This window comes from Ictidomys tridecemlineatus, chromosome 1 (genome assembly GCF_052094955.1).
Source record: "Ictidomys tridecemlineatus isolate mIctTri1 chromosome 1, mIctTri1.hap1, whole genome shotgun sequence".
Classification (NCBI taxonomy): Eukaryota; Metazoa; Chordata; class Mammalia; order Rodentia; family Sciuridae; genus Ictidomys; species Ictidomys tridecemlineatus.
Window position 1 is genome coordinate 190,543,369 of NC_135477.1, and position 22,537 is coordinate 190,565,905.

General features: G+C 54.8%; 2 protein-coding genes across 2 annotated transcripts in view; one reads left to right on the forward strand and one right to left on the reverse strand.

Annotated features, from left to right (window-relative positions):
- LOC144367345 (uncharacterized) overlaps window positions 1–2,635 on the reverse strand; it is a 66,383-nt gene extending 63,748 nt beyond the window's left edge. The window contains exon 1 of the mRNA XM_078023240.1: window positions 2,235–2,635. The gene's annotated coding sequence lies outside the window, so the exon portion shown is untranslated. The remainder of the gene's footprint in view (window positions 1–2,234) is intronic.
- A 184-nt stretch (window positions 2,636–2,819) lies between these two features.
- The window catches only part of LOC101956651 (obscurin-like), a 107,390-nt gene continuing 87,672 nt past the window's right edge, over window positions 2,820–22,537 (forward strand). Inside the window, exons 1-9 of the mRNA XM_078023254.1 lie at window positions 2,820–3,063; window positions 4,455–4,730; window positions 5,771–6,046; window positions 8,928–9,203; window positions 10,479–10,754; window positions 11,802–12,077; window positions 15,759–16,034; window positions 17,093–17,368; window positions 21,798–22,073. Coding sequence (XP_077879380.1) covers window positions 2,820–3,063; window positions 4,455–4,730; window positions 5,771–6,046; window positions 8,928–9,203; window positions 10,479–10,754; window positions 11,802–12,077; window positions 15,759–16,034; window positions 17,093–17,368; window positions 21,798–22,073 — 2,452 coding nt within the window. The remainder of the gene's footprint in view (window positions 3,064–4,454; window positions 4,731–5,770; window positions 6,047–8,927; window positions 9,204–10,478; window positions 10,755–11,801; window positions 12,078–15,758; window positions 16,035–17,092; window positions 17,369–21,797; window positions 22,074–22,537) is intronic.

The following is a 22,537-nucleotide window of genomic DNA, read 5'->3' on the forward strand; positions in this document are numbered from 1 at the left end:
TCAGAATGAATATTCCCTTTGCACAGCAAAAAGGGAAATGCCAATGGATGAGTAATTGTACTTACTGGGAAATAGGGAACCAAAAAGCAAAGTAAATGAGGACTTACAAAAATGGTTTCCATAAAAATGATTGATTTAAAATATGAAAGTCATTGATATATAAACAATGAATCATTACAAATCACCTAATTGTAATAAAATATAAGGTACAAGAAAAACACATAAATTATATGTACAGAATGTAGAGAATGGACTTATACTATAAACTTGCAATTAACTCTTTTGGGGGGGACAAACAAAAGAAAACACTGGCAGATAAAGTTGAGAACACAGCTTTTAAAATCATACATGTACGCACAGCTTTTAAAATGATACATGTGTACTCAAATTAAACCAGGTGTTCCGCTTTCTCTCTTTAACATCTTCCCATTCAGGCCAGCCCCCAACCAAAGTTTCCCTTCACACTTACTCCCCCAACAAGGTCCCAATACTGAAGCCAGGTAACGGCCCTAAAACCTCCACCACACAAACTCAGCTGCCTCCAGGAGCACCCAGGAACAGCACCCAAGTGCCTCTTCCCCACTCCCCTGCAACCTCTGCCACACCCACTCAGCTCCTGCCAAGAGCACCCAGGAACAGCGCACTAACTCCTATGCCCCACTTCCCCACCTCAACAGGCCTTAGCACTAGTGCCCCCTCTAGGCACTCCCTCTCAGCAGGCACCCACTACCCCACGTAGCTGCCAGTCCCTCTGCACCTCTCCAGCCAGAGGCCTCACACCATGTGTCTGCTCCAGTCATCACCTTGCAGCCACAGGCACTGAGTGCCCCCTCCCCACAAACTACCCCACCTAGCCTCTGGCCCCAGGACACCTCTCCTGCAAGGGTCCAACCCCCACAGGCCTCAGAAAGAGGCCCCTCTCAAGGAACCACCTCAGAGGGGCCAGCACAGCATGCCCCCTCCACACACACTACCCCACCCAGCTCTAACTCATCCAGCTCCAGTCCCCAATGCCTCTGCAGCCAGGGCTGCGCCCCCACCCCCCAGGCATCCCCTCAAGTAACTGCCTCCCAGAGAAAGGCACAGTGTGCCCCATCACCACACATTACCCACCGAACTCCATCACCACCCAGCTCTGGTCCTCTAAAACCTCTCCACTCAGGGCCATATGCCACATGCCACGGGGGACACTGGAGTCCTCCCTACCTGAGACTGTCCTCATAAGTCCACAAAGACCAACAGGAGGTGGTGGTGAGGGCCATGCTGCCCCTGTGGGAGGCCCAACATCCTCACCCATGAATGAGAAAGGACGGCAAAGACACCTTCCCAGAGGGTGACATAGTCTAGGGGCAAGACTGGAGCAGCCCAGGCAGCCATCAGTAGAAAGGATCTCTGTGATTTGAAGGCCCCACATTCTCCACAATCTGCAGTACGCTTTTAGGCTGCCCAGAAATCCACTGTGCAGATGCAGTTTGGGATAAGTCCCTTCATGAATCAGTGAATGTGTGCAAACTGCATGCACATGTGTGTCGAGGGCAGGGCTATGTGCAGGGATGTTCCCAGGCCCTACCTCACAGTTGTAGAAACAGTTCAGCCCTCCCAAGGTACTACCTCACCCAGCTCTGGTCTCCTAAGACCTCTCCAGCCAGGGTTGTGCCCCTACAAGCCTCAGGATGACTGCCCCCTCCAGCTACCCCCGAGCAAGAACAGGCACAGTGCACCTCTCCCCACAAAAGTTCCTACCCCACCAAGCTCCACCCCATTCAGCTCTGGTCTCCCAATAACTCTCCAGCCAGGACTGCACCCCCACATGCCTCAGCACAAGCACCCGCTGTAGGCATTGCATTGCAGCGACAAGCACAGCAAGTACCCTCCCCATGTACTACCCCATCCAGTTCCTGGTGCCCTAACACCTCTACAGTGAGGGCCTTGTTCCCACAGGCCTCAGCAAGAGCGCCCCCTCCAGGCATCTCCTCACAGGTAAAAACACAGTGTGCCCCCTCCCCACCAACTACCTCACCCAGCTCTGTTCCCCTGAAGCCTCTTCAGCCAGGGCGGTGCCCCCAAAGGCCTCAGCATGAGCTTCCTCTCCAGGCACCACTTTATAGAAACAGCGTGCCCCCTCCTCACACACTACCACACCTAGCACCTACCCCATCCAGTCTGGTCCCCCAACACCTCTCCAGCCAGGGCCATACACCACACATTGCTGAGGACACTGGAAGTCTCCCTACCTAGGCTCTGCTCCCAGGTTCAGCAGGAAGGATCTCAGGAACTTGAGGAACATGCTTCTCCACTGTCTACTGGCCACTTCTGGATGCCTGGAAACTCAGAACACAGAAACAGTTTGCAATATGCCTGCCCAAGCTTGTGTGCTTCATGCACTCACCTGTGTGTTGAGGGTGGGGCTTTGCCCAGGAATGTTACCAAATAATGCCTAGTGGCAACAGGCACAGTGCGCCTCCTCCCCAGACACTACCCCACCCAGCTCAGGTCCCTTAAGATCTCCAGCCAGGACCCTTCCCCCACAAGCCTCAGCATGGTCACCCTTTCAGTCACTGCCTCTTAGGGACAGAACAGGGCATCCCCTCCCCTGCACTATCCCACCCAGCTCCTACCCCACGAAGCTCCTACCTCATCCACCTCCTACCCCTCCCACCTCCTACCCCACCCTGTTCCTGGTTCCCTAAGAACTATCCAGCAAGCTTCCTATCCCAAACAGGACTCAGCAGGGTCGGCGCATCCATGAACCTCCTTACAGGGAGAGAGACACACTTTGCCTCTTCCCCATGCATTACTTACCCAGCTCTGGTCCCATGATGCCCCTCCATCCAGTGTTGCACCCGACAAACTGCTGGACACACTGGTGCCCTCCCTACCTGAGGCTCTCCACTGGGATCCACAATGTCCAACAGGAGCACAGTGGTGAGCGCCAGGCTGCCTTTGTGGGAAGCCTCACATCCTCACCAGGAACCGCAAACTGGAACGCCGGAAGGGACTTCATCCCAGAGGGCGACAAAGCTTCTTGGCCAGGAGCAGAGCAGGCCAGGCAGCCTTCGGAAGGTAAGTCCTCAGCTCCGTGAAGACACGTGCTTCTCCGCCGTCTGCCTGAAACTTCTAGGCCTCAGGAAATCCACTGCACAGAAGTACTTCGCAGTGCGTGCGTGCGTGCGTGCGTGCGTGCGTACATTGTGCGTGCGTGCGTGCGTGCGTACATTGTGCGTGCGTGCTTGCGTGCGTGCGTCCTTGCGTGCATACGTCCTTGCGTGCATGCGTCCATGCAAGCGTGATTCCATGCGTGCGTGCGTCCTTGCCTGCGTGCGTCGGTGAGTGCGTGCGTCTTACTAGTGGGCTAGGGTGGTGTAGCCCTGTGGGTGGCCACCCCCTTCCCCGTGCAGCTTCTCCAAACTATAAAATGAAGTTTTTATGGGCCCCTTCTGGTGTGGAGCCCCTGATTGTGGTGTTCTGGCCCCTAGGCCCCCCTCTATGGGGAACAGAGTGGTGAGGTCCAAGCTGGGCTTGCAGGACACCCCTCCTCCCCTCAGGACCACCCAAGTCATCTCAGCACAGATGTTAGAGTCTGCTGGTCTCATCGGTCTTGCTGGGCAGAGGAAAGGTATGCCCGGGTTGGGTGCAGGGGAGGTTCAAAGGGCAGCCCCTCATGGCCAGCTCCCAGCTCTGGTTGGAGTCAGAGCTGTTTCTGACCTCTTTGGTCAGGGGGCCCATGCCCAGTGGGCTATGTTAAGAAGAGCCACAAAGTCACCTTGGCCCCCACAGTCCCAACCCCGCCTCAAGCCTGATGCCAGGCTGGACCCTGCCCAGCCCTGTCCTCAGCTCCCTCACCATCTGCCTGCAGCCCTGCCTGCCACCTGCTGCCCCTTAGCTGTGCTTGCCGTTCTCTGGCCACTCGCTGCCTCTTCTGTCCAGACCCGCTCCCTTCATTCTCATCCCTGGTCACAGGCTCTGCATCCTGCTGACCTCACTGGTCTCTTCCTGCTGGCACCACCTCATGGTCTTCCTGCCAGGGCCTGGTCTCCTGCTCACCATCAGCCCCTAGGAAAATTGCAGTGAACTTTTGGGGGAAGCATGACCCCAGTGAAAGGCACGATTAGTTTGTAGAGGACAAAGGTGAGTCAGCCTGGAGTGTGGTAATGAACAGCCAGGAATTGCCAATGCAGTCACTGTCCCGAGGCAGACAGTGAACCAGGGACCGGGAGTTGATGGTCCAGCCTCTTCCCTCCAGCTTCAGATCGCGCTTGGCTCAGGACATGGCCAACATGAGAAGTTGACCTCTGAGACAGGAAATGCTCTGTGAACACAAGCCTGATGGGAGTGGACACATGATGTCTCTTCATTGAGGACCCAGTTCACGGACCTTGAAGCTTTAGTCCTGTCAGATGGGTTGATATCAGTACTGTGTCCCTGATCTGTGCGTCCCTCCCCTCTATCCCCAGAGCCCAAGGCTGTGTTTGCCAAGGGGCAGCTGGCACGCAGCGAGGTGAAGGCCCAGGCGGGGGCGAGTGCCACTCTGAGCTGTGAGGTGGCCCAGGCCCAGACAGAGGTGACATGGTACAAGGATGGGAAGAAGCTGAGCCAGAGCTCCCAGGTGCGCGTGGAGGCCTCTGGCTGCAGGCGGCAGCTGGTGGTGCAGCAGGCAGGCAAGGCGGATGCTGGGGAGTACAGCTGCGAGGCTGGAAGCCAGAGGATCTCTTTCCGCCTGGACGTCACAGGTGGGTGATGCTGGGGTTGAGTGAATGGAGGGAGGGTGGTAACTCTAGGGCACCTGTGGCAGCCTAGGCTCTGTGAGGCCTGTGTCCTTCCTGACCTTGGACCTCAGCATCTGTGGCCAGCTCTGGGTGGAGTTGGGCACTGGGGTTGTTTGTGGCTGGGGAGCATGTCCTGCAGGGGCAGGGGCAGGGGCTCCCTCTACCTGCCCATGCCTACTTGCTGGGCCCAGAGCTCCAGAAGCCCTTGCTGGGGCCCTTTGGAATCCTGCATGTCCATCTGTCCTTCCCCCATCTCCTCCTTCTCCCCACTGTGACCTGTCCTTGAGCCTGGGAAGGGACCACATGGGGCTTACAGCCTCTCTCTTGATGGATTACTTGGTGCTGGGCTCTCCCCCCTGCCTGGTGCTGAGCTCTCTCTTGATTGGTCCACACTGGCACTGAGCATTCTGCTGACTGGCCCATAGGGGTACTGAGCTCTGTGCTGATTGGCTGGTACTTGGCTCTGAGGTCTCTGCTGATTGGCCAGAACTGGCAATCTGGTCTCCTGCATTCCTTTGGTAGCTGTGGCCAACAAAGATGTGGGTTTTTGGTTTGGTGCTCAGGTGGACTTCCCTGCTGTGTCCGCCTCTACCAGCTTTTGTGCTCCCTGCATGGTGGGAGAGCTGGGAAGTCACTGATGGGCTGGGGTCCCAGGGAGGAGAAGGGTCATGGTCTCTTCGCAATGGCTGGGAGGGTGGTGGCATCAGGAGGTAGGCCTGGCTGTGATAGCCTTGTGGGCTGTGACAGTGCAGTTACCTGCAAGATCAGGGTAGATCAGGAAATGCTTAGGGCTCTGATGAGGACAGACTGCCCAGCTGTCCACCCACCAGCTGTGGAGATTGCAGCTTGGGTCATGTGTAGGATAGAACTTAGGCATGGCCATGCAATGTTCTGCTCATGATGGACACTCTGCTCAGCCATCCCTGGGGTGGGCTCAGGCTGTGAGACAGGGCTGGGTCTGTTCTGGAGTCCCTGACCTGTGTGTCCTTCCCCTCTATCCCCAGAACCCAAGACTGTGTTTGCCAAGGGGCAGCTGGCACACAGTGAGGTGAAGGCCCAGGCGGGGGCGAGTGCCATTCTGAGCTGTGAGGTGGCCCAGGCCCAGACAGAGGTGACATGGTACAAGAATGGGAAGAAGCTGAGCCAGAGCTCCCAGGTGCGCGTGGAGGCCTCTGGCTGCAGGCGGCAGCTGGTGGTGCAGCAGGTGGGCAAGTCAGACACTGGGGAGTACAGCTGTGAGGCCGGGGGCCAGAGAGTCTCCTTCCATCTGGACGTCATAGGTGAGTCCTCTGAGTTCCCAGTTAACCTGCATGAAGGTGACAATGAGTAGGGCATTTGACCCTGGCAGATCTTTTGCCTGGGTCTGTGGCTTTCTTTTGTCTAGTTTCTCAATGTTGCCTGTCCCCAGTGCTTGCTGGGAGCCCTAGTGGGCTAGGTGGGAGAGGGCCCAGGGCTATGCACACGGTGTCTCATGGAGTGACCCTTGGCCATGCCTTCTAGCACCCAGCACCTTCCTGGTACTCCTTGGTATCTGGGACTCTGGCTCTGCCTGTGCTTGGGTTCCTGAGTTCCAAGGTGTCTGTCATCTGAGTGTGTGAGCTCTTCCTCTCAGGATGTGTGTCACCTGGCTCTGGTCAGAGGGAGACTTGAATATCGTGGAACTTTAATGAGGTGGAAGTTTGGCTGTAGGTCATGCTCTAAGGTGCTACAGGAGTGAGCTGTTCATGGTCGATTTCTTGGTTTGGACCCTTCCTCCCAAGGGCCTGGAGCTGTTTTATCTTGTTTCCTATGTGCAGTGACATCAAGGGACCTCATTGTTGCTTGTTTCCAGAGGAACCAGGTATTGGCACTGAGGCTGATGGTGCTTATGCCAGATGCTGTCCACAGTTTTCATTGCCATACTAAGTCAGAGCTGCCCTGCAGAAATGTAGGAACAAGAAGGAGCGAGCAGCTTCTGCCACAGTAGCAGGCTCTGCAGTGCATTAGTGGCCAAGCAGCTGCCCACCTTCTGTGGTTGGAGTGTGCGGGCCTCGGTGGAGAAGCCTGAGAAGCTCAGTGATCTTCCTCTCTCTAGGGTCCCAGGGTGGGTGGGCTGCAGGGCCAGCTAACCTGTAGGTGGCGTCTGATTCCTGTGGCTTCCAGGAGTGTGCTCTCTGATGACAGATTGACAGGCTTGGTCATTTGGCTTATTCCTAGTAAACAGTGAAAATGGACATAGAAAGTACAGAAATCTGCAGTCGTCCTATGGTGTCTAGATAAATGGAATTAGTGACCAGATCTAAGCCTGATAATTTTCTGATAAAATATTTGAGATACTAATGGAAACAATTATTCCACACGTGTGGAGATTGCCATCACGAGTGGAGCAAGGAGACGCCTCTGTGAGTCATTTTAAGCTGAACACGGGGCAGCAGGGCCAGAACCTGACAAGGAAAGTGGGGGTCAGTGCACAGACCAGCCATCAGACTCTGGAGGATAGACATGGAGCACTGGCCAGCCCCTCAGCAGCAGGCAGGAGGGCAGCCTGGAAGCACCAGCTCCAGCACAGCTTTCCCAGCTAAGGTGCTGGACCAAGTCCAACGTTATAAATCTAGAGATCAGCGGACGCACTTAGCCTGGTTGAATGGAGCTTTCTTCAGCTGAGGATGGGTGCAGAACACCAGGGCACCTCTCGGGGGCGCCTGGAAGGCCACCGTCACTGTCACCACCTTTGTCCAGCACCTTTGTCTAGGAGCAAGGGGAAAGAAAAGTGGACAGCATAGGTGTAAGAGTGTAGAAATGAGTTCACAGGTGATGATCATCAGTTGAGGAGCCAACAGAACTGCTGGGTTGGAGGTGCGGCTGGGCACGGTCATCACATAGACGACAACGGGCAGAAAACATGTCTTTACTTACACGCACAGGTGACAGCAGAAGTGAAACTTCAGAAAATTCACAACGCATCAAACCGGTCACGTTCCTAGTTCTACCTCTAATAAGGATCTTAAGGTTTGGGGGCATAATTTTTTTTTGTATAACAGTCAACAGGGCTAAATAAATGAATAAAAATTAATTTAAAAAATCAAAGACATTTACTGATAATCAAAATCCAAACAAGGGTCATTTGGGGGCAGGGCCAGTGGGAGACAAAGGACAAGTGCAGCAACCACACACTGGAGGGGACAGAAAGGCACTGAGAGGCTATGAGGTGGACAGGACACTTCCATACAGGCCAGGGGTCAAGACAGAGCCACTGCTTGGCACTCAGAACCAGGCCTGCCATCACCAGCCCTCTCCTGTTTCTTTCTGCCTTGCATTTGTGTGAGAGGTAGAGAAAGATGATGTTTTCATAGTGACTGGACCATTTGAATGCGTGGAAAGATGGAATGACACTGGGTGTGGTTCACATGGTCCAGGGGGTCAGGGCTTCGTGAGCTGAAGCCACAGATACCTTGTGTGTCACACAGTTGATGGAGACATGGGGGGCAGGTGCCTACCCAACTCCATCCCTAACCCTGGGGCAAGAGAGAGTTATTTGAATGCAACATAATTGAATCCGTGGCTCCTAGGAAGACACCTGCGAGAAAGAACAGGGCACGGAGGCCATGAGAAATCACAAAATAAATAAGAGCCAACTCTCTATCACCCCCACACACGAGCACCTCCAATGAAGACAGAAGGGCTGCACGATAAGTGGGCAGAAGACTTGAGCAGACCCCTAAAGCACCAGTAACTGTCACAGGTGCTCAGCTTTGTGCAGCCTCAGTGGGCACAGGACCCACGGTGGCCTAGGCTCCCTGAGGAGCAGCCCACAGTTCAGAGCAGGCAGCAGTTGGGCCCTCCCAGGACTGGCCAAGAGACACACACCCAGCATGGTCCTGGGGAGACTCTTCCTGGTCACTGAGGGGCAGGTGCAGCATCAGGCTCTGCAGTTCCTCCCTGGAAGAGCCTGTGCTGGGGCCTGTCACAGTGTTCCCACCTGGAACAGCCCCATGCAGCAGGGGCAGGCTGTGTCACACACTGTGGTCCCTTGTGTTAAGGGTGCTGGGCTTCTCCAGGGCACGAGCTAGTGTGGCCTGCAGAAGGTTCTGTCCTCAACTGTCCAGCCAGAGGTCCTTCCCCAGGTGGCTTCCTGCCATAGACAGAGTCCCTGACCTGTGTGTCCCTCCCCTCTGTCCCCAGAGCCCAAGGTGGTGTTTGCTAAAGAGCAGCTGGCATGCAGTGAGGTGAAGGCCGAGGCGGGGGTCAGTGCCACTCTGAGCTGCGAGGTGGCCCAGGCCCAGACAGAGGTGACATGGTACAAGGATGGGAAGAAGCTGAGCCAGAGCTCCCGGGTGCGCGTGGAGGCCTCTGGCTGTAGGCGGCAGCTGGTAGTGCAGCAGGCGGGCAAGGCGGATGCTGGGGAGTACAGCTGTGAGGCTGGGGGCCAGAGGGTCTTCTTCCGCCTGGACGTCACAGGTGGGTGATGCTGGGGTTGGGTGAATGGAGGGAGGGTGGTAACTCTAAGGCACCTGTGGCAGCCTAAGCTCTGTGAGGCCTATGTCCTTCCTGACTTGGGCCTCAGCATCTGTGGCCCAGCTCTGGGTGGAGTTGGGCACTAGGGATTGCTTGATACTGGAGACCATGTCCTGCAGGGGCAGGGGCTCCCTCTACCTGTCCGAGCCTACTTGCTGGGCCCAGAGCTTCAGAAGCCCTTGCTTGGCCCTTTGGAATCCTGCATGTCTTGCTGGGCCCAGAGCTTCAGAAGCCCTTGCTTGGCCCTTTGGAATCCCCCATCTCCTTCCTCTCCCCACTGTAACCTGTCCCTGAGCCTGGGTAGGGGCCACATGGGGCTCAGAGCCTCTCTCCTGATTGCCCAACTGGTGCTGGACTCTCTCCCAGTGACTTGCCTAGTGCTGTTTTTTTTCTGATTGGTTCAGGATGACAGTTCTCTGATGATTGGTCCACACTGGCACCTGGCTGTCTGCAGATTGGTTCACACTGGCACTTGGCTGTCTGCTGATTGGTCCACAGTGGCACTTGGCTGTCTGCTGATTGGCTGGCACTAAGCTCTGTGCTAATTTGCCCCATCTGGTACTGAGTTGTCTGCTGACTGGCCCACACTGTTACTGAGCTCTGGGCTGACTGGCTGGCACTTGACTCTCTGCTGAATGGCTTGCACAGGCTCTGAGGTCTCTGCTGATTGGCTAGCACTGGCAGTCTGGTCTCCTGCACTCCTTTGGTAGCTGTGGCCAACAAAGATGTGGGTTTCTGGTTTGTTGCGGGCAAGGCAGACGCCAGGGTACAGCTGTGAGGCCGGGGGCTGCTGTGTCTGCTTCCCCCTGCTTTTGTGCCCCCTGCGTGGTGGGAGAGCTGGGAAGCCACTGATGGGCTGGGGTCCCCGGGAGGAGAAGGGTCATGGTCTATTTCCAATGGCTGGGAGGGTGGTGGCATCAGGAGGTAGGCCTGGCTGTGGTGGCCTTGTGGGCTGTGACAGTGCAGTTACTTGCAGGATCAGAGTGGATCAGGAAGTGCTTAGGGATCTGATGAGGACAGGCTGCCCGGCTGTCCACCCACCAGCCTTGGAGTTTGCAGCTTGGGTCCTGTGTAGGATAGAACTGAGGCATGGCCATGCAATGTTCTACTCATGATGGACCCTCTGCTCGGCCATCCCTGGGGTGGGCTTAGGCTGTGATACAGGGCTGGGTGTGTTCTGGAGTCCCTGACCTGTGTGTCCTTCCCCTCTGTCCCCAGAGCCCAAGGTGGTATTTGCCAAGGAGCAGCCGGCACGCAGCGAGGTGAAGGCCGAGGCAGAGTCCTGCGCCACTCTGAGCTGTGAGGTGGCCCAGTCCCAGACAGAAGTGACATGGTATAAGGATGGGAAGAAGCTGAGCCAGAGCTCCCCGGTGCGCATGGAGGCCTCTGGCTGCAGGCGGCAGCTGGTGGTGCAGCAGACGGGCAAGGCGGACGCTGGGGAGTACAACTGCGAGGTAGGGGGCCAGAAGGTCTCCTTCCACCTGGACGTCACAGGTGAGTCCTGTGGTACCTGTTTGGAGGTGCTGAGACTGGCTATTGGCCCAGATGGACATTCCTGTGAAATGTTTTCCTATTAGATCTCATCTCTCCAGCTTCCATCTTCCTAACTGGAAGACAGTAGCTGGCTGGGAATGGCTCACCTACCCTAGTGGGGTTTCCACTCTCCAATCACCAGTCACACCACAGAGTCTACCCAGAGCCTTCCAGGTTCTACTTGGTGTGCAGGACAGTGGCTCTCCCTGTGGTCTGACGTGGACCAGATGTCATGTCTGTGCATTTCTTTCTGTCGGATGCTCTGGTGCCCTCCGTGTCCCCTCACCTGCACCACAGCTAGTTCTCACTAGTGAGAGAGGTCTGAATTTCCCAACTGGGGTAATGGGTATTTCACCCATCGCAGGGTGTATGGAATTGTTCAAGGCATATGGGTATGTTGGAGTTCTGGTGTTCTGGGGCAGCCTCCCCTCCTGTGAATGGTGTGGCCATGGTCTGTGACTCAAAGCTGGTGGGAAACCCTGACCTAATGTGGGAGGTTTTCCTCCTGTTCCATCCCACAGATAAGAACCAGCCCTTTGCCCAGTGTGTACATGCTGCGTGAGCCCCTGCCCACTGGCCAGTCATCAGGTGGCATGGTCAAGGTAGTCAGAGTGTCACAGTCTGATGTTCAAGTAATGGCCCCCAAACCACAGGCTTTACTACAATATGTTCTCATAATTGTTTGCTTTTGTTATTACGCACTGTTTTTAATTTTTTACTGTGCCTAATTTTAAGATAATCTTCATCATGCTGTGTGTACGGGGAAACCCAGAACCACACAGGGCTCTGTGGTACCAGTGTCCAGGCATCTGTTGTGGATCCTGGGTGTGTTCTGAGCAGAGAAGGGGATGCCTCTACTGTGCTGAGGGTGCTGAGGCTTCCCCAGGGTATGAGCTGGTGTGACCTGCAAAGGGTATGCCCTAGCCGTCCAGCCAGATGTCCTTCCCTAGGTGCCTTCCTGTCCTGGACAGAGTCTCTGAACTGTGCGTCCCTTCCCTCTGTCCCCAGAGCCCAAGGTGGTGTTTGCCAAGGGACAGCCGGCACACAATGAGGTGAAGGCCCAGGCAGGGGCGAGTGCCACTCTGAGCTGCGAGATGGCCCAGGCTCAGACAGAGGTGACATGGTACAAGGATGGGAAGAAGCTGAGCCAGAGCTCCCAGGTGCGCGTGGAGGCCTCTGGCTGTAGGCGGCAGCTGGTGGTGCAGCAGGTGGGCAAGGCGGACGCTGGGGAGTACAGCTGTGAGGCCAGGGGCCAGAGGGTCTCCTTCCGCCTGGACGTCACAGGTGAGTCCCTGCACAGCACCTTGCCTTGTTTGGTGACAGGCCCTGTGCTCTCCGTTAGACTCGGCCGTGCCCCTCCTCCCTCCCTCCTTGTTCATATGTAGCTGGGCTTGGTAGTTGTCGGGGAGGACTGCCCACCCCCTCACTCTGGAGTATAACTTCGAGTGGGGTGCCCTAGCACCCTGAATGCTGCCCTGCCCCTGCAAATGTTCTCTGCTGTTTGCGTTTTGCTCTCTCTGGCCTGCAACCTCTGATAGATCAGGTGTCTCCCCAGGGAACGCTGAATGTTTCTCTGCCTCCTATGATCTGGCTGCTCCTGAATGCTGTCCCCAGCACCACATGGGTAGTTGCTGGTGAGGGACATTTTAATTGATGCCGGGTAGGGTCAGTCTTGGTGTTATCTCAAGACTGACCTTAGGTATCTGGGATGCTCCTATGCCCTTTCTCATAGGGCAGAGATCTCTGTGAACCACTGGACAACCTCTAGGCCTGGACCTTGCTTCAGTGTGTGTGGGCAGAGGGTTGGCAGCCATGTCTGGGCTGCCCCTGGAGTCAGGGTGGGCCTTCAAGGGAAAGTTTGTTTCCTTTTTTTCTTTGGTTAGCACTGTTCTATGTCAGAATTTTACTTTGGAATTTGATTTACAGATTTAGAACTGCAAAGTAATACATTAGTTGAAACTACATCAGTTTTCGTTAAAGTTGAGTTTCTGTAACAGGATCCACTAGCTGGTAGAGCAGAGCTGACGTTGTAGAACTTCCTAGTGAGTCATGTGTGTCTGCCTCCCTGACTGACTCACAGGGAGTCTAAGAGCCCAGTTTACTTTCCTTTCATTGTGGAGTCTTAACATCAATCAGGTGGGCTGTGGCACAGCAGACCTCCAGGTGCCCAACAGAATGGCATGGCATAGCAGCAGAAGGGGTTTGTGATCATGTATGGGTCCCCAACACCCTGTGTGTCTTTCTAAGATGTTATTTTAGGAACTCCAAGATGTTGTTTTATGATATTTTTATGGTGACAAATTTGGAAAGTCTTGACAAATTGACAGATTCTTGGGAAACAATATGAAGATGTCACACAAGAAAAAATAGACAACTCAAACTGTCCTATAACTTAAAAAAATAAGAAATATTTTTCATAGAGAAGGGTGTAAGTCCAGGAGCTCTCCTGCTAAATGTTCTGGAAAGAACTGACTCCACCTTCCTTGAGGGTCTTCCAGAGAATAGAAGAGGAAGAAACACTCTCGATCCTATTGGACGTGGACAGCACAGTCCACCGGGAAAGTGTGGAAGACAGAGATGCATCTCCTGCGATGTCAGGCCACAACTTCAACAGCACACAGCAAAAGTGATGGAGCAGTGGCCAGGAGGAGACGGTGCACCACCCACCCCAGGGCAGTGTCCAGGAACACAGCACTGGCTGAGAGTGAAACACTGGGGAACCCAAAGAGCAGCTGCGATAAGGATACAGCATCAGGCCATCCACCAGGTCCCTGACCACGACAGCAATACGTGGACAGTAGGAAGCGCTAGCTGGCGTGCAGCGAGAGCAGGACCTTGAGGGGAAGGCACAGATGGGAAGAGGAAAATGGAATTGAAGGTACTGCAGTTGGAGTTGAGTGGAATTCTGTGGTTCTGTTCTAGAAATCCAAGGATATGTGATCAGGTGGAGTTAGTGGCTTACCAAGGTAGCCTGTGCAGATTTGAGTCCACTCTGCGGGGTACGAGCAGCGAGCAGTGGAAAATGAAAGCTCAGAGTAGAGGATGAAGGCCTCTTATCCAGAATGTTAAGCCAGAAGTGCTTGGGTTTTAGATTTTCTTGGATTTGGGGATATTTACATACACATAATGAGCTATCTTTGGGATGAGACCTGAGTGTAAATGTGAAATTCACTTGTTTCATGAACATTCCACACATAGCTTGAAGGCGATTCTGCACAACATTTTAGGAAGATTCTGTGCATGAAACGAGGCTCCTGGTGTAGGATTTTCCACCTGGAGCAATCATATAGTCGCTCAGACAGTTTTGGATTTCGCAGCATTTTGGTTTTGGATCAGGGATGCTCACTTGTGTTTACATAAGAAGCACCTTTCTGATGCTAAGTGTAAATCAAGACATTGAAAGGCTCTTCAGGGTAAATCAGACATTTTTGAGAGACACCAAATAACGTCTAAGTAAGTGGACATAAGGGCATGGAAGAGTCAGACCATCATCAGCCTGCAGGGTCCCCACACTGTGGAGCAGGCCTGGGTGCAGGGTGCAGAGCATGCTGGCCCTCAGGCTCTGACAGGCAAGCTGAGCATCCCCCATTGCTGAGAATTGACTAAAGCTACGGTAGCAGACACCGTTAGCAGACACCGGGTCCACGGTGTGAGACACAGGAGTCCTGCACCCAGCTGTGCCTACAGGACTCAGCATGGCCCCCACACAGGCAACACTCTATTCATTCTTGGGAACCTTTGTGAAGCCACATGGAAACACAGCTGTCTGGTACTTCTCACCATGTACAAAAGCTAGTCAGGAGAACTAGAGATTCAGTATCCTGGGAGAGCTGCGGTGGTCTTAGATAACATCACAGATGCTTAGAGACTTCGTGCCAAGGAAAGATTTGTAATCGAACAAGACGTGATCACGGCGGAGCAAGAGTGACAATCTGACTGTGTTAAAACAAAGACTCAGACACATTGGAGGCTTCTGGTTCAGTGTGCTTGGTGTTGCTGTATCTCAACAACAGGCTAGGTAACATATCTGAGAAGTTCCTGTGGCTTACAATTTTGGTGGCTGAAGGTCCAAACAGCATGGAGCCCATTTCCTGGTGAGGGTCCCAGCTGCACCACAAAGAGAAGCAGAAGGGGACTGGCCACATGCAGAGGGGGCCAGACACACCAAGATTCGTGACAGCCTGCTCTTGTGAGACCTGATTCGTACCTGCAGGAGCCAGCTTTCCCCGCAAACCTCAATTCACACAAGAGGGTGAAGCCCTGAGCTCATCAGCTTCCACTGGGTCCCCTCCAAAGAGTCCCATGACCTCCACACTGCACAAGGAACCAGCTTAAGGCACGGGAGTGTTGGGGGACAGCACATCCAAGCCACGCAACACACAGAGGGAGTCTACAACCATCCTGTGGGGGACAGAAAAGCTTGCATATGTAAAGAGAGTTCCTAGATTAAAAGAAAAACCATCAACTGAAAATGCACATCAGGCTTGAACCTTGAAACAACAGAGGAGCACCACTGACGGCCAAAAACACGAGAAGGTCTCTACCCTCAGGACAGGACCCAGCAGCCCAAAGTGACCCATATGTCCCCAGAGGAGCTGCCAACATGCTCAGAGCAGGCAGGAGGTGGGCCCTCCCAGGTCCTGCCCAGAGCTCATGCTCTGCACAGTTCTGGGGAGACTCTTCTTGGTCACTGAGGGACAGGTGCAGCATCAGGCCTTGCAGTCCCTCCCTGGAGGAGCCTGTGCAGGGAGCTGTCACACAGTCCCCACCTGGAACAGCTTCATGCACCAGGCTGTGTCACATACCATGGTCCCTTGTGCTGAGGGTGCTGGGTTCTCCAGGACACAAGCTGGTGTGGCCTGCATAAGGGTCTGTACTCAGCCACCCAGCCAGATGTCCTTCCCCAGGTGGCTTCCTACCCTGGACAGAGTCCCTGACCCATGTGTCCCTCCCCTCTGTCCCCAGAGCCCAAGGTGGTATTTGCCAAGGAGCAGCTGGCATGCAGCGAGGTGAAGGCCCATGTGGGGGCCTGCGCCACTCTGAGCTGCGAGGTGGCCCAGGCCCAGACAGAAGTGACGTGGTACAAGGATGGGAAGAAGCTGAGCCAGAGCTCCCAGGTGCGCGTGGAGGCCTCTGGCTGTAGGCGGCAGCTGGTGGTGCAGCAGGCTGGCAAGGCGGATGCTGGGGAGTACAGCTGCGAGGCCGGGGGCCAGAGGGTCTCCTTCCGCCTGAACGTCACAGGTGGGTGCTGCTAGGGCTGGGTGAATGGAGGGTGGGTGGTAACTCTAGGTACTTGTGGCAGCCTAGGCTCTGTGAGGCCTATGTCCTTCCTGACCTTGGGCCTCAGCATCTGTGGCCCAGCTCTGGGTAGAGTTGGGCATTGGGGTTGTTTGTGGCTGGGGAGCATGTCCTGCAGGGGCAGGGGCTCCTTCTACCTGCTATGCCTACTTGCTGGGCCCAGAGCTCCAGAAGCCCTTGCTTGGGCCCTTTGGAATCCTGTATGTCCATCTGTCCTTCCCCCATCTCCTCCCTCTCCCCACTTTGACCTGCCCCTGAGCCTGGGAAGGGGGTCATACAGGGCTTAGAGCCTCTCTCTTGATGGCTCATTTGGTGCTGGGCTCTCTTCCCTGCCTGGTGCTGAGCTCTCTCTTGATTGGTCCACACTGGCACTGAGCATTCTGCTGACTGGCCCATAGGGGTACTGAGCTCTGTGCTGATTGGCTGGTACTTGGCTCTCTGCTGATTGGCTTGCACAGGCTCTGAGGTCTTTGCTGATTGGCCAGCACTGGCATTCTGGTCTCCTACATTCCTTTGGTAGCTGTGGCCTTCAAAGATGTGGGTTTCTGGTTTGGTGCTCAGGTGGACTCCCCTGCTGTGTCCGCCTCCACCTGCTTTTGTGCCCCCTGCATGGTGGGAAAGCTGGGAAGCCACTGATGGGCTAGGGTCCCAGGAAGGAGAAGGGTCATGGTCTATTCGCAATGGCTGGGAGGGTGGTGGCATCAGGAGGTAGGCCTGGCTGTGGTGGCCTTGTGAGCTGTGACAGTGCAGTTACCTGCAGGATCAGAGTGGATCAGGAAGTGCTTAGGGCTCTGATGAGGATAGGCTGCCCAGCTATCTACCCACCAGCCTTGGAGTTTGCAGCTTAGGTCATGTGTAGGATAGAACTTAGGCATGGCCATGCAATGTTCTGCTCATGATGGACCCTCTGCTCGGCCATTCCTGGGGTGGGCTCAGGCTGTGAGACAGGGCTGTGTCTGTTCTGGAGTCCCTGACCTGTGTGTCCTTCCCCTCTGTCCCAGAGCCCAAGGTTGTATTTGCCAAGGGGCAGCCAGCACACAGTGAGGTGAAGGCCCAGGTGGGGGCGAGTGCCACTCTGAGCTGCGAGGTGGCCCAGTCCCAGACAGAGGTGACGTGGTACAAGGATGGGAAGAAGCTGAGCCAGAGATCCCAGATGCGCGTGGAGTCCTCTGGCTGCAGGCGGCAGCTGGTGGTGCAGCAGGCGGGCAAGGCGGACGCCGGGGAGTACAGCTGTGAGGCCGGGGGCCAGAGGGTCTCCTTCCATCTGGACGTCACAGGTGAGTTCTGAGTTTGCTGGTGTGTGAGGATGAGACTGATATAGCGGATGTTCCTGGGTGCTCCTGCCCTCAAACTCCATTTCTCCATATGCCCCGTGCTCACCTGTAGTCTTCAATCCTAGTGTGAGTACCGATGGCCAATCCATGTGGACAGCTAGGCTTCTGCACCAGACTTGCCCTCCCAGGTCTAATGCTGAGGGGCGTGTCTTAGCACCTGGGAAACTATGCACTACGGGCTGTGGCTTTACCTGCTGCTCGGGCTGAGGTGGTCCAGAGACCTGAGGCCTTTGGGATCATTGCCCTTTCAGTTCTCTGGGACACTCTTCCCTCTGTCCTCATGGACCTGAAAGCTCTCTGAGCAAGTTCATGGGGGAAACACACGGACCCTAATTTTGTTGCACTGTCTGTGCAACGTGAAGGGCGGGCTGGTGCATTTGCTGGGAAGCTGGGAGGCCAGAAAGTCTCTTTTAACAAGACCTATTTTCATTTTGTCTCAAGTTGGAGCAGTCAGTGTCTGCATTCCCTCCATGGCTTGGTTTATAAATTCAGAAATGAAAAGGAATAAACCAATGAAGTCACATCTGCATGCTTCATTAAAATTGATTTTCTACACTCTTAGCTGCTGAGGGGTAGAGCGTTAACGCACAGCATCCCCCTAATAAGCCGTGTGTCTGCTCTCCCTGGCTGGTTGGCAGGAAAGCCGGGAGCAGCTTCATTTCCTTTGTCGAAGGATTCTAATGTCACAGAGAGAGGACCATGGGCACAGTGCTCTGCAGTTGCATCTGCATTAAAGTTTTGTGGGTGTATGTGGACACCAGGGAATCCCACTGAGTTCACTAGAAATGTCATGGTGTGAGGATAGGCCATTATTTTATACAAGGCAACAAGGTACCTTTTCTTAGTAATCAATTACTAGAAGATCATGTCAAACCTACACAAGAAAAACTAGGGAGTGGAACAGTCCTCTAATCTTCTAAAGAAGTAGAATCATAGTAATAATCTTATGGAGCCTTATCTTAGCCCAGTGGCTCTGCTAACAAATCATACCAAATATTATCCCATGTTAATAGACATTCTGGAACGCTGAAGGAGGAAGTACACTCCCTAGCTCATTTTATGTAGGTAGTACATGATCGACGCTAAAGCATACAAGGTCAGCAAGAGGCTTATATCGCCAGTGTGAAGTTCAAGCTCCTCTGCTAATGTTAGCCCAATGAGTCCAGCAAAGTGAAGGGATTGTCTGCTCTAGGAGATGTGAAGTACAGGAGTGCAGGCCTGGTTCACCCAGGAACATCAGGTGGTCACCAGGGCCCAGTGCTAATAGGCTTGAGGGACAGGGTATGACTCTTCCTGGGCATGCAGTGACAGTATTTGATGAGTGTGACATCAGAAGTTGTAAAGATTGTTTGACACAATTCAACATGCAGTTCTTAGCAAACTCTGGATGAGATGATTCCTCCTTAGCTTAACAGAGTGGTTGTAGGAAAAGTGAGGGCAAAGGTCCACCAGTGGTGCAGACTTCAGAGTGTCACCTTCAAGACCAGGAGTGGACAAGGGAGGAGTTGCTGTCGGCATTGGAAAAAGAAGGAATGAGGCTCGGACACTCGTGCTGGGGCTCACAGAGGACAGGGTTATCAGTACAGAGTGCCGGAAATATCGTTGACTGTGTCCAGGAGGAGAGCAGGGGCAATGTCCATGCTCAGGTGTTAGTGTACAGACTCTTCTTTATCCACACGAGTAAGCAAGCAGATGATGGAAGTGGAGTTTTCAAGAACTAGCGCAGAGTCAAGAGCGTGGCGTTACTGTTCCAGGTTTTCTCAGACACAGGCCCACAGACGTGGTGAAGATGCACATCACTAGACACTGGAGAGGAAGCAGAAGGGGTCTAAGTGCATGGAGGCAGTCTATGGGAGAGCCAGAGGTTCACAGTCACAGTCCAGGTGCCTGCTGCTTCTCTCCAGGAGTAGGAATATCGACAGGCCAAATGGGCAGAGCCACTTCTGGAGAGCAACTGGAGGGCACGGGCGACCAGAGTCAGGACATCCGCATGGCTGAAGGCAGGAGCAGACAAGAGGACGGGGCAACTGAGCAGTTAGCTCAGAACAACAAGGTAGCTGGTGGGCTGGCCATGCCTGTAACCCCAGAGACTTGGAGGCTGAAGCAGGGAGAGGCAGGTTCGAGGCCAGCAGCAGTAACTTAGCAAACCCTATCTCAAAAAATATAATTTTAAAAAGCAAGTTGGGGATGTAGCTCAGTGCTAGAGTGCTTGCCTAGCATGTGCAAGATCCTGGGTTCAATGCCTAACATCATACACACACACACACACAAAAAAAAAAAGAAAAAAAAAGGAAAGAAAAGGGACACAGCTCTGAGTGTAACCAGGTCCCTCTCCTCCTTCATGACTCTGTTCTGGTGCTACCAGGAGGTATAGAGAGGGATGTTATTTTCCAAACTAGTTCTAAGACCATTAAACTTAGAAAAAAAATTGAAAATCAGATATCCAACTCAACACAAAAGGAATCCAATACAGGCTGTACCTCAGTATAGAGGTGAAGCAGGTCTTCAAGGTGGACCTCAGTGGAGGTGAGACGGGCTCTTAGCAGGTGTCCTGTGTTTCTCCATGACTTCAAGTTAATTGTACTTTTCTTAGAGAGAACGTAGGGCATTGGCCATTAAGCAAACGGATGTATTTACCTGTGGTGAAACTGAAACTGCCCCATCAGAAGACACTCTGTTGGAGGAAAGGGCAAGCCCCTCAGATGGGGCCTACTCAGGACCCATGACTGTCCACAACCTAGCAGGTAATCATATGCAGAGCTGCTAAGAAGGAATTGGAAAACACAGAGCTACTGAAAGTGGGCAGGATAGGTTAGCAGGACCAGCCCAGAGCAGCCCAGAGCAGCCCACAGCAGGACACAGCAGCCCAGAATAGCCCAGAGCAGTCCAGAGCAGCCCACAGAGCCCACAGTAGCCCACAGCAGCACACAGCAGCCCACAGCAGCCCACATCAGCCCAGAGCAGCCCACAGCAGGACACAGTAGCCAAGAGTAGCCCAGAGCAGCCCACAGTATCCCAGAGCAGCCCACAGCAGCCCAGAGCACCCCAGAGCAGGATACAGCAGCCCAGAGCAGCCCACAGCAGCCCAGAGCAGCTCACAGCAGGACACAGCAGCCCAGAGCAGCCCACAGCAGCCCAGAGCAATCCAGAGCAACCCAGAGCAACCCACAGCAGGACACAGCAGCCCAGAGCAGGACACAGCAGTGCACAGCAGCGCATAGCAGCCCAGAGCAGGATGCAGCAGCCCAGAGCAGCTAACAGCATCCCACAGCATCCCAGAGCATCCCACAGCAGGACACAGCATCCCAGAGCAGCACACAGTAGCTCAGAACATCCCACAGCAGCCCAGAGCAGTCCAGAGCAGGACACAGCAGCCCAGGGCAGCCCAGAGCAGCCCAGAGCATCCCACAGCAGGACACAGCAGCCCAGAGCAGCCCACAGCAGCCCAGAGCAGTCCAGATCAGGACACAGCAGGACACAGCAGCCCAGGGCAGCCCAGAGCAGCTCGCAGCAGCCCACAGCAGCCCAGAGCAGAACACAGCAGCCCAGAGCAGGACACAGCAGCCTACAGCAGTCCACAGCAGCCCAGAGCAGGACACAGCAGCCCACAGCAGGACACAGCAGCCCAGAGCACCCCAGAGCAGGACACAGCATCCTACAGCAGCCCAGAGCAGGACACCACAGCCCAGAGCAGGACACAGCAGCCCAGAGCAGGACACAGCAGCCCAGAGCAGCCCAGAGCAGGACACAGCAGCCCAGAGCAGCCCAGAGCAGCCCACAGCAGGACACAGCAGCCCAGAGCAGGACACAGCAGCCCAGAGCAGGACATAGCAGGACACAGAAGCCCCAAGTAGCCCCAAGTAGGACACAACAGCCCACAGCAGGACACAGCAGCCCAGGGGAGCCCAGAGCAGGACACAGCAGCCCAGAGCAGCCCAGAGCAGCCCAGAGCAGCCCACAGCAATGCAGCAGACATCGGCAGCGTCTACCTCATGGGGCTAAGGAGAGTGGGTGGGAGCCAGAGCAGTGTAGACACACCCATTGGGATATTGGGCTGGCCCTTCCAGACCCTCCTCAGAGCTCATGCCCTGCACAGTCCTGGGGAGACTCTTCCTGGTCTCTAAGGGGCGGGTGCTGTGTCCTTAGGGAGGAGTCTGAGTGTCACAGTGTTCCCACCTGGTACAGCCCCAAGCAGCAGGTACAGGCTGTGTCACACACTGTGGTCCCTTGTACTGAGGATGCTGGACTTCTCCAGGGCACGAGCTGGTGTGGCCTGCAGAAGGGTTTCTCCTCAGCTGTCCAGCCAGTTGCCCTTCCCCAGGTGGCTTCCTGGACAATCTCTGACCTGTGTGTCCCTCCCCTCTGTCCCCAGAGCCCAAGGCTGTGTTTGCCAAGGGGCAGCCAGCACACAGTGAGGTGAAGGCCCAGGCAGGGGCCAGCGCCACCCTGAGCTGCGAGGTGGCCCAGGCCCAGACAGAGGTGACATGGTACAAGGATGGGAAGAAGTTGAGCCAAAGCTCCCAGGTGCACATGGAGGCCTCTGGCTGCAGGCGGCAGCTGGTGGTGCAGCAGGTGGGCAAGGCGGATGCTGGGGAGTACAGCTGCGAGGCCGGGAGCCAGAGAGTCTCCTTCCGCCTGGATGTCACAGGTGAGTTCCTATGGGACACTAAGTTGGCTTGTTTGGAGGTGATGACTGGCTGTACCCATGGCTGACCCAGTGGTCTTTCCACTTGACTTCCCCCAACTGCTTACCCCATCTTCCCCACTCCATGGTCAAGCCTAAGGCTGAGCCGGGGGTACTGAAAGGGAAGACAGGAAGGACCAGGGCCCTCTGTGCCTCAGAGGCTTGGTCATGCCTGGCACCTGCTCAGAGCTGTCCTGATATCCCTCCGGGTCAAGGACTGCGTCTCTACCAGGCTTTGAGTTCTGAGGTAGACCGACGTCACTGTCCTGGTTGTGAGGGTTGTGACTGAGCTTGAGCTGGAGGTTCTGGCAGCTCCAGAGGCCCACATCCAGCTTCTGATTTCAGTGTCTTTGACCCTGATGAGGGGAAACCCAAGCTCTGGTCATATTAGGAGTTATCTCAGGGTTGAACCACAGGTTATCGCGTCT